This window comes from Pygocentrus nattereri, chromosome 1 (assembly GCF_015220715.1).
Source record: "Pygocentrus nattereri isolate fPygNat1 chromosome 1, fPygNat1.pri, whole genome shotgun sequence".
NCBI classification, from domain to species: domain Eukaryota; kingdom Metazoa; phylum Chordata; class Actinopteri; order Characiformes; family Serrasalmidae; genus Pygocentrus; species Pygocentrus nattereri.
The window spans coordinates 46,806,752-46,818,703 of NC_051211.1; the positions used below are offsets into that span (position 1 = coordinate 46,806,752).

Genomic DNA, 11,952 nt, shown 5'->3' on the forward strand with positions numbered 1-11,952 from the left:
TTATGACTGCTGGCGTCCTGTCACAGCTTCTTTCATTAATATTTCATGTTAGTTTCACTTCACCATCAATTTAATCTGCATCACTTCCAAGCATCAGTTGTCAACCGGTATGATGTCACAGTATCACTGAAATAAAGTGTAAGATAAATGTCTGTGAGTGAGCATTTTAAGTTATGAATCCAGACAAGAATCACAGATCAACTTCAAGAGAAACAATAGGACATTTTATTGCCTTGAATTTGCAGAAGTGATGTGGAAAACTTATGATGATAATAATAATAATAACAATAATAACAACAACAAAATGGTTCATAATAAATTATCAAGAAAAGATCATCGCTCAAATAAACTTCTAGAACTAGAATCTCACTCATGGACATCTTTAAACAGGCAGTTGTTTATGATCTGACATTTCTGGGGAGGAACAGTTCATTATTTGTTGCGGAACTAATTCATGTGGGAGTTAACACAATAAATGAACAGTTTACATACAAAAACAATAACAACATACAGTATATGATCATTTCTCATTCATGGCATTCAGTTCTTGGACAATCCTTCTAGATCTTTTAATTTGACTGAAAACAGTATTCAAAACATCTCCTGTCAGTTCACAGTTAAGTGTGTTGTAAAATGAGCAGCATGTTAATCCATCTGCACAGTCTTCACTCAGATTACTGAAGTGAACTGACAAATTATAGTAATCACAATTCTGGCCTCCAGAATGACTCACAAAAAAACAGAAAATCCTTTTCTTCAGCTGTGTGTCATTTTACTGTGGACATTCCTAGAAGTGAAGTACTGGTGTTTAAGGTACTGACACTTCCACTGGTCCTCTCTCGGTCAACCAGGTGTATGTCATCCAACCACAGTGGGTCAGTTCACACTCAGTAATCACAACCACAATCCTCAACTTGTCAGACTCACAGATCCATGCAAGCTGCTTCTACCTGTGGTGCTGATTCTGCTCCCACATCACCAACCTGTCCACACCAGAGGAGCACAAGCCTCAAACTCTCACTGGCAACTGCCTCCACCTGTAGGGGTAGGCATTAAAAGCAGGGTCATGACCCCAAGCCCCTCACACTCTGTTTGTGCATGACATTCCAGAGTTTGCGTAGGTTGGACTGTGTGATCAGGTCATCTGGTTTGAGCTGTAGGGCACGGAGGTAGTTGGACTCAGCCTCCTGAAGTTTCCCATTGAGGTGGAGGATGGCCCCGAGGTTCATCAGAGCAGCAGCATACTGAGAGAGAGTGAGACCAAATGATTAAGTGTAAGCTGTAAAAACAGTGAGTGATTTTCTTCATAAAAAGCTTATTTTATAAGAAAATACCTAAAAAATACCTGGACCAAATATGTATGTGTGTTTCTGTGTGACTGTGTTCTGTTTAAACAGTAATGTACAAACATGTAATTAATCTTATTTACTTAACACAGTGAATCATCTATCTCAGTGATATTCTTATTTATTTTCTTGTTTCAGCACAAATGCCAGAATCACAAGTGTTGGCATCCTGCAGCCAAGATGCCACATTCACTGGGTCTCAGAGGGCCACACAGTCCACAACCTCTTCAGCTTTTAAAACAGTGACTGATGACCATTTCCCTGCAGCATCATACTTTATTTAGCCTATGCTTAGTCCTGTGCCTCTCAGTACACCTGTGGTCACCTCAGAGGCTGCAACAAGCCCCTCAAAGTAGACATCTGCACTCCAGCACTGTCAGACTTGTCCCGTGTCTGCCCTGTCTCTCCTCTGCACTGTGTTTGCTCTGTATCTGTCCTTTCTCCTGCTCCTATGTTTGTTCTGTCTATTGCTCCTTTGTCCATACCATCTCCTGCCCCTGAGTATGTCCTGTATCCTGCCCTGGACTGTTTAGTGAGACTGAGATTCCAACAGTTCAACCCTCAATATTATAATTAAATTATAATATTATCATTTAATGCTTTTAATTATATTGATGGCTGTGGATTTAATAGAAAACTTACATCTGGTCTTAGATCTGCTGCTTTTCCATAATATCTTTCAGCCGCCTCGTTCAGACTGGCTTGCCTGAAGACAAGACATACAAAATATTTTATGTAAAAAAATGTAACCAATTTCTTCAATCAATTTATGCCTTTTACATAAAGCGTAGAACTACATAACTGAATTAAACCTAATCTTAGATCAGAATTGTTACTCTAAGATGCTTGATTCATATGAGTCATGAAAATAAAGAACGTCTCTTTTAACATGACAGCATATGGCATCTAAAATGGCATGTTTACTGCATGGTTATGTCAATATTACGTAGCAGGGTTCAAATATAGTGTTTACAAATGTTCAGTAAAAATGTTTTTCACAAAAATTGTTCACACTGGGTGAAAAAGCATTTAAACATTTTGCATTCTTGGAACGTCTTTTTACAAACTGAAATCCAATTAAGGTTTTTATAAGCACATGGCTTACAAACATGTTATACAGAACACTTTATATGAAGTGTCCTAGCATGCTGTGATGATATAATAGCTGTGGGTGACAGGGAACAGTTGATGTACTCCACCCTCATTGTGTGGCGAATAAACTTAGGAAGTCAATACTTGCTGTTGTTGCTTGACACATTGAACAAATCCTCAATACAGGTGATGCCTCTACTGTCAAGGGAAAACCTACTTTAACAATAGTGTCATTTTAAATCCCAAAAAGAGGGGACACTGTGAAAGAGATTTGTTCAGAACACCATGGATATCTTACACCTCTCATGTCCCACTAACTCTTCAAAATTTTATTGAACATGATGTGGGGGACAGTGAACATAAGTAAAAGGACATAGTGGTCTTAAGAGTTCTCTGCTTACATGTCCTGTGTATGTGAGGCTTGTGTGGTATCCTGAAGACAGAAGAGGTCAGTCAGAGAGAGGATAATGTGAGATCTGAGGTTCCTTCTCAATGACCAAGAATTTTATCCCCCATCCATCAGAGGCTTTACATCTCCAGGCCTTTATATCTCTCAGTTTGCAGCCTGTTAAAGACCATATATCACGCACACACCTGAGCATATGAGCTGCGCTGAAAACTACGTCAAACTCTGAGCCGTCCAGGTCAGCAGCTTTCTCTGCCATCACAGCAGCTTCTGTTACACGAGACTGTTCAAGCAGAAACTGACCTGAAAGGGGATGGTGGGGATTAAATACATTGAGAATGATGATTCTGACCAAACCCTAAAATACTGTGATCAAAAGACGATTTGCACATGACACATTCAAGCATAACTCACTGTATGTAAAAAGGTAATAACAAGACAACTGTCATTACGGTGGATAATGACCAGCTGACCCCTTAAAATCAATAAATTGAAGTGGTATGTTCAAAAAATAATTTCCTTCAGCTCAAAATAAATGAACAATCTATGTGAACAATGTCCGTGTGAATTCCTTTTTTCAACAGAAGAATTAAGCATTAACATCTTCTCTACTGCAGCTTGAGAACAGCAATAGAGGGTGGTGGCTTCCATTAGCAAGATCAGCACATAGTTTAGATTCTGTGTATGGATAGAGGCATTTATCATCTCCCAAATAATATCACCTCAATACAGAAAAGTGCTCTTAAATATGTCAGCATTTGGTTCATATTATAAAAGAAAACTCTTACTATCTGCTCATTAGCAGCTTAAATGTTATTAATTAAGAACAGAGTACACCTGGTTGTACTGCCCTACCATAGTGCATGTAACAGTTTCCCTTGGTGGGTTCCAGCTCTATGGCCTTCAGGAAATAGTGCTCTGCCTCTGCTGTCTGACCCTGTTAAATAGACCACAGCTCATCAGAATCCACATTAACACACACAAGAATTACTGCTGAAACACCAAGACCCAGCCGACTTCACAGTCCTCCGGTCACCTTGATCTTTCTTCAGCTCCATTCTATAAATTCAAAGGAATGAATGGATCTTAACCACCCCCTGAATCTCATTGCAGTTATTTCAGATAGAAATATGGCTTCCTAAAGAGTTAGTGAATATCATTATTACAGATATGCCAGCTTTTGCACTCTGACTTGCTGTTTACTTGGCATATGCTTTACATTAATGTTAACAGTTCTCGTGCTCCAGCTGATGCTTGTTAGCTGAGAGCATTTATATAGCAGGAAATCTGACCCCTCAAAACACCCAATGAAGCTAAAGGCAGTCACAATGCCAAAGGGGTGTTAAAGAGTATGTGTGTTTGTTTCTGTTCATGTGTGCACTTTGATTTGCAACTCTCTCCTCTTTCTCAGTATTTTCATGAGAGTAAGTAATGAGAATACACTTGTTACAATACAGTGCATTTCCTTTACTTTAATGCCAAAATAATCTTATAAAAATTTTAAAAATCTAATAAAAAAATAATCCCCTATAAATATATTAAAATCAAGTCATTTTTGTACTATACAGTACAGTGCAGTCTTAAGGACATAAACACATTGCTTAAAACCATGTGTCTTTGCACTTGGCAATAAGTGTATTTTTTCTTGTAAAAAAATGTACCATTACAACACATGCAGGTAAACCTAAATGAAAATGAATATGAAATAAAAAAAATTAAATTAAAAAAGTTGATATCTTGTGGGGTAGTATGGAGACAAAAGTCTGGTTTCCTGGACACCCCCAACCATTGCATTGATTAATAAAATTCATAACTGGCACACTTTAACATTTTTAGCTCTTTGCACAGTGCTGTATGTCTTATAATGAACAATGAATATTAGTAAAATAGAATAATGCTAACAGTTATACTATGTTGCTCATGTGCATCAGTTGTGCAATGAAAAGAAAAGAAGCAGATGCAACATGAAAACACTGTCAAAAAATGCAAGTGTGAGGTCATGCTAAACTGAAGCCAGTTATACTTAAACCATGTAACAAAAACGTTTAACATATTTAGAGAATCAGATTACATATTCTGTCTTGTTTTGAATTCATCTTGGACTTGCAGTGCAGACAAAACATTTACCTCCGAGAAAAGTATTAATAACTTCTTGGCATATCAGTGATCCACTGAAGTCCATTAAAAAGGGGGTTAACTCACAAACAGTTTAGATGCTTAATATTGAAGAGGAGGTGTGAAAGATGATTAATAGTCTGACTCACCATGATAGACAGCAGCTTCCCATAGGTTAGGTGGGCAGGAACATGGTCTGGTTTGGCCTTAAGTGACTCTCTGTACCAATGCCCTGCCTCTTCTAGATTATTCAGCCTCATATAGGCCTCACCTGAAGAGATCAAACAACAAAGGCCAAGGTTAACTGCAGAAAATCTGTTATACAACTGTTTTTCTTTCTGTGGTATCCCGGTATCTATATCACTTGTATGTACAATAAGAAAAATAGATAAACAGAAATTACATTCAAATAATCTAATATTAAGGAGAATTAATTTAGTACTACATTCAAGGTCAATGAAATTTTGAATCAGACTTTCGGTGGCAGTTAGCATTTGATTAAGATGTAAAGACAAAGCAATAGAGGAAAATTAGTGTCTTGTCAAAAATGTCTTTACACATAAACACTAGGTGGTGTTGAAACCCCATTTATGCTCTAGCATAGATAGAAATCCATTCTGACAATTATCATGCAGTGGAATGCTTGTCCAGTGATGTTCATGCTATGAAAAACAGAGTACAGACTAGGAGCACTGTGGTCATAAAACTGGCCTTTGTAATGAGCTTCCTCATATATCAGCAATGGCTGTCCTCCCTCTATATTCAAATGTCAGACTATAGCTACACAAACAGGTGTGCTCTGCCCCTCTTAATTTTTGTCCAGCCCATTCCAGTCTAAGCAGGATGTCCCATTTTCTTCCAATGTTTCTCACCTCCTATCTACATCAGCCCTGTTATATGATTATGACCAGTCTAGGAGGTTGAGGACAAACACATGCTTCCTTCATATCACAGGTAACTAATTTCCAGATCTTTTCAAGCTGCCACTGACATAATGTTGTAGAACAGCTGAACACAGTCTAGACGATTCTTGCCATATGACCAAAGATACTACCAGCTAATAGACCCATCCATGCTTGGCCCATAAATGTGTTCTTCAGAGACTGTTGTGAGGTTGAGCATGTTTTAACAGCATGTCTAACCAAAGAATGAAAGAACTACAAAGGAGCAGATTTTTAGATGGCACATGGATAGATCAATTACATGCAAAGTCAGAGCAGAGAAGACTAAGCCATCCTTCCCACTCAACCCTGCCAATGGACTCTTGGCCTCAGATGGCTTGTGGGATCACTGGAAATCAAACAGGTCCCAGCAACAGAGCACAACATTTCAAGCTATTTTGCCCTACTGCCGTTTTATGTTTTTCAGCTCCCTCCACTTGGCAAACATGAAATAAATAATGAAATAAAAGCATCCCCTGTTAACTCACCCATCATGTTATAAAGGCTTTGAGGTGCAAACTGGCGAGGCATCGTGTTCACAGCTTCTTTATATACAGACAGTGCCTCCTGTGAAGTCCACACAGGACATAAATGTCAGTGTAACACAGTAAAATACATGGATGAAATGGGTGTATTTTATCTTTCAAGGTGAATAGTTAATTGGCACAAAGGTGGAACCTACAGTGTACCCATTATACATTATATGACCAAAAGTATGTGGACATCCCTCCAAATTAGTTCCGGTGTTTTAGCCACATTCATTGCTAAGGTGTATAAAATTAATCACACAGGAATGACATCTCCACAAACGCTAGAAATTTCTGTCATGCTAGATCTGCCTTCGGCATCTACAAAGCAGCAGACCACGCAAACTCACAGAGTGGGACCACAGAGTGCTGAAGCACATAAAATCGCCTCTCTTCTGTAGCAACACTCACTACAAACTGGAGTTCCAAACTGGAAGCAACAACAGTGCAAGAACTGTGCGTCTGGAGCTTCATGAAATGGGTTTCAATGGCCAAGCAGTTGCAAACAAGTCTATGATCACTAGCAGCGCGAAGCATGAGCTGGAGTAGTAGCTGGAGTAAGGCACACCACCAACGGACACTGGAACCACTGGAATGGACTAATGAATCACATTTCACTATCTGGAAATCTGATGAATGAATCTGGGTTTGGTAGATGCCAGGAGAACACTACCTACTGGAATGGTGATGGTCTGGATCTGTTTTTCAGCAAGGCCCCTTAATTCCAGTCAAGGTCAATGTTAATGTCACAGGATATAAAGTTATTTTAGACAATTTTATACTTCTAACTTTTTTGCAACAGTTTGGGCCCTTTCCTAATCCAATATGACTGTGCCCTTGTGCACAAAGCAAGGTCCATAAAGACATGTACCCACATACTTCTGGCCATACAGTGCATCTAATGACTGTATCCAGTCTGCCCCAACAGAAATTCTATGCTTCTCCTGAGTACTGAAACCTAGGGCTCGTTTCCAGTTTATCCCTAGGACTAATTTATCTTAAAGCACAGTTTCCCAAAGTGCAGAGGAGGCAGAGTCGTATGATTAGTTTACAACACACTTTCAGGCCATGTTTGACCAGCCATGGAGGGTAGGGAGTCCAGTGAAATGCTGTACTGCTGGGTACCAGACATTACAGTACCTCTTGCTGGCCCTGTTCGTGCAGCAGCTTGCCCAGATTGTACAGGCAGCTGGTGACTGAGCTTTTATGAGCATGGGGGTCCTTCAGGTTCTCATCTGGGATCCCTGCACAGGTCTGAAAGGTGCGTTTGGCTTCATCCACATTTCCTTGAGACACCAGGATAATACCAGTGTTCAAATATGCAGCTATCAAAGAGAAAGAAATAATGAGAATAGTGGTGAGCTTGATGCAAACAGATTTGCTAAGCAACAATGTAATAAGCTTGCAATTAAAACAAGCGTTTCATCCATCTCTTTAAGCAAAGAGTAGAATGACTTTTAATATTTTTATTTTGGATACATTTATTTCAATGAAGCAGAGATTGAGACATAAAATTAGTTCTATAATTGGGAGATGTGACGAGCTTACAAGCCAGGGTCGGTCTGCTCCCAATGGCCAATTTGTAGTAATGAAGAGCTTCAGAGAAGCGTTCACTCTCCTGCAGCAGCAGACCCCTGAGTGAGAGAACAAGAGACAACTTATAAGTTATAGCAGACAGAACACATTTTGATTCTAGCCCAAAAATCTATAACCTAGTACAGCTAAAAACAACCAGTTTTCTATATGTATGTTCATTAATTCACCCTGGTTGGAAGGGATATATGTTTCATGTATTTACATAAATTTGCATCATTTGGGTGCTTTATTTGCTTGTCTATCCAACTAGATTTCCAAGAAAGGTGGCCCACTCTGTCTATCCTTTATGACTAAGGACAGTGGAAAAGATTTGAATTTGGGTTTGAATGAGTAGGACTTAGGACTTACAGGTTGTAAAGCATGTCAGCCATGTTGCTGCGGTAATATAGCGCATTTCTGTATGCTTCCTCTGCCTCTGCCATCTTACCCTGGTTCTTCAAGACATTGCCAAGGTTACCCCAGGCTGAAAGACAGAAAAGTAGTTTACTAATTACAGAAATTTTCCTCCATTTCTTGGCAGAGTTGACCAACAACATTTTTTATTTATATAAACACCCACAGCCTTGTTGATATGAAAGAGGAACAAATTGCAAAAAAATGTATGGAACATCTAAAATTAAAAAGCTCTCCTACCTTTAGCAGGATTAACTGTGATGCCAGATTTGTAGAGCATTTCCTCACTCTGCCAGTCCTGGTTCCTGTAGACTGTTTTAAGGCTGTAGAGCAGGACCACAAAAGCAGCACAGCTGAGCAGCAGCACTCTGGAGCTCTTTCGCCTCATAGAATCATACAAAGACCTTAGCCCCAGCGTCACCAGAAGACAGAAGCCCATGCTTGGGATGTACAGCACCCTTTCAGCCACCACAAAGCCTACATAGAAGCACAAGTTGGTTGCAGGGATGAAAGGCAAAGCCAGCAGACTAAGGGAGAAGACTACCATATTCTCTCTGGATGGCAGTGAGGCCTGAGTAGCAGATGGAAAGGATTTGGCACACCCATTCTGGGTCTTCTTAGGAAATTCTAATGTTGTTAAGCCATTGTGGTGGTGATTGTTGTTGTGGTGTTGATCACTGTCAATGTGATGGAGGCCATTTGTCATGGACTTTCCATTGGTGACATGAGATTTTCCATTGGCCTTGTGGAACACCTTGGAATCTTTGTTTCTCAAGCCAGACCAGGCAAGGAGAACAAAGCCAGAGTAAAATGCAACTGAGTAGAAGTTCCTCCAGTCAGCAATAGTTCTGAGGAGGGGTATAGCATCCATAGACCAGTCAAAACTGAGGGTGTGAGGACAGAGGAGGAGCCAGGAATTGGCAGCTGGCAGGTACAGGAAGGTGAGTGTTCTGGTGAGGAAATGAGGTGAATCAGCCGCTGGGTTGTCGGAGTTGGAGAAGTTTGGAGGCCTGTTGCCCATCCAGTATAGCCGAGCTCCCAGCAGCACTACTCCCCAGCCAGCCAGCCAAGCCAGGCTTACCAGCAGGCTTACATTCCTCCTCTGGAAAAAATGGAAGAGCAAATACAAGTCAGACCTATCTACCAGTTCTGTAAGAGCACTGGGGACTACTATTCCTCTTAGTACAAACTTCTGTATACTGCCTGATCTTTGCATGTCCTCTGACATTACTAAATGATTTGATCATTTATGGCCATTGAAGCACATGCAGATTTAAATGTTAGGCTTTATTATCCTTGTATTTCACAATATGGCAATAATGCTCTATTGATTAGTTTGGTAAGATGAAACCACTGGCAACTATGTGTTTCCCTTTCTCCAGTAAAAACCTAAAAAAAAAAATTAATCATAATCACAGGATTATGCTTGACTTTTATTTAGTCTTCATTTATTCACTCCTAGTATCTCATTTGTGATCCTAGTGATACATTGATCATAGTTTTGGTGAGTGTTGCCAAAAAAAATCATAACAGAGTATGCCAAACTTATTTCCAACATTTAAAAAACATTTAGCATTTACATTTCTGTTTAGGGGCGGCACGGTGGCATGGTGGGTAGCCTGGGTTCGATTCCCCGGCCGGGTGACCGGGGTCCTCTCTGTGTGGAGTTTGCATGTTCTCCCCGTGTCTGCGTGGGTTTCCTCCGGGTTCTCCGGTTTCCTCCCACAGTCCAAAGACATGCAGTCAGGCCAATTGGTTGTGCTAAATTGTCCCTAGGTGTGAGTGACTGTCTGTGTCTGTGTGTCTGCCCTGCGATGGACTGGCGACCTGTCCAGGGTGTATCCTGCCTTCCGCCTGAAGACTGCTGGGATAGGCTCCAGCTCCCCCCCGCGACCCTGACGGAGAAGCGGCTTAGAAAATGGATGGATGGATGGATGGATTTCTGTTTAGCTATAAAGTTAACTAAATATAATAAGGACACGTCTTCACTTAATCGTATCTATTAAAACGTTTAATTTTTACTAACATATTTTTATTATTTTGCTTACAAATTTAAATGTTGTGGACAGCGTCCTGTGACCACTGATGAAGGACTAGAGAATGACTAGCACAAACTGTGCAGCAGCAGATGAGCTGCTCCCTCTGTCTTTACATCTAAAAGGTGGACCAACAAGGTAAGTGTGTCTAATAGATTGGACAGTGAGTGGACACAGTCATCAAAAATTCCAGTAGTACTGCTGTGTCTGATCCACTCACAGCAGTGCAACATACACTAATTGACTTTAAAGAACAGGGTGAACAAAGTATGCAGAGAAATACATGGACTACAGTCTGTAATTGTAGAACTACAAAGTGCACCTACATGGTAAGTGAGCCTGATAAAATAATAATAATAATCAGTGTAGATACAAGGAGGTGTACTGGTCAGTGTATACTGTTGGCTTCATACTTACACTTTTATTTGAGTACTATTTTGACACAGTATCTATACTTTAACTTAAGGATATTTTTGTGTACATTTTCCACATCTGATTAAGATTAAATTCACATCAGAGGCTGTTTTGTCAGTAGCAGTTTTTTTTGTCATTTTTATTCTTATTTAAGGGGTAACAGACCTGGATGGTTCAACTCGACCAGCGTAACAGTGTCACTGGCAACCACTGCTTCAGACCCAGTTACTTGTCACAAGCACAAAAACATGGTACATTTTTGCCATTTCTCTACTACAAAGGGCCAATGAGTCACTTAAATCTTAAAAGTTTTTATACATACAACCACACACAAACTACTAAAAGTACAGAATCATAAATATAAACATGTCCAGAACAGACAAACTGTAGTAGTGCACTGAAGCTAGTTTGCGATTCCTCTCCATTAGAGGAGACATACAGGATCAAAGGCATAGAGCAGTAAAGCTCCTCACTAATTCAGCAGTGAGGGAGTGTGTGGCTAGGGAGTGTCTCTCATCTTCTCCCTCGGTCAGCTCAGCTCCCTTAATTACTTCACACTCCTTCACACTCAGCTCTCAAACAACTGCAGGAGGGACCAGGCGCAACACACAAACTGCATTTGCTGACTTTCCCTCCTTGAACTATTATTTAATTTGTGAAGATGGAGGGTCGGTGCTAAAGGTGTTGTTCATATCTCCTCTTGTCACCCTGCACATCTTTCTTTGCTCAGTCTTTTGGACTGAATAGGTTTGAGGCTCGTAGTAGGCTTGCTGTCATGGCACCATGGGGTAGGTTCTCAACAGTGGTGAGGATAGCACAGTACAAAGTACTAGTGCTAAAGTGATACGGTAATATAATAATTTCTTCTGATGCAGTGCGAGTTATAGTTTAAATTCTTTTCATCACATTACAGTTACTGAAATAGGAATTATGTTCTGGTCATGCCAATATGAAACTGATGCTCATCCTCACCTAAACAGACCAGACCTGATTTTCATTCAGAAGCAGCTCTGTTAACTTTACATTTCATTCATAAACATTTACTGTGAGGCAGATGTCTCTGAACTGTTTATGCTGACTGGTTTC

The 11,952-nt window shown here is 40.1% G+C and overlaps 1 protein-coding gene across 1 annotated transcript in view; it reads right to left on the minus strand.

The window, feature by feature from the left end:
* Positions 1-202: 202 nt before the first annotated feature.
* Positions 203-11,952, minus strand: part of tmtc2a (transmembrane O-mannosyltransferase targeting cadherins 2a) — a 56,863-nt gene continuing 45,113 nt past the window's right edge. The window contains exons 3-12 of the mRNA XM_017712227.2: positions 8,657-9,518; positions 8,372-8,486; positions 7,976-8,061; positions 7,568-7,752; positions 6,389-6,467; positions 5,109-5,230; positions 3,700-3,781; positions 3,033-3,147; positions 1,989-2,052; positions 203-1,244 (exon numbers count right to left, since the gene is read on the minus strand). Coding sequence (XP_017567716.1) covers positions 1,065-1,244; positions 1,989-2,052; positions 3,033-3,147; positions 3,700-3,781; positions 5,109-5,230; positions 6,389-6,467; positions 7,568-7,752; positions 7,976-8,061; positions 8,372-8,486; positions 8,657-9,518 — 1,890 coding nt within the window. The 3' untranslated portion in view covers positions 203-1,064. The remainder of the gene's footprint in view (positions 1,245-1,988; positions 2,053-3,032; positions 3,148-3,699; positions 3,782-5,108; positions 5,231-6,388; positions 6,468-7,567; positions 7,753-7,975; positions 8,062-8,371; positions 8,487-8,656; positions 9,519-11,952) is intronic.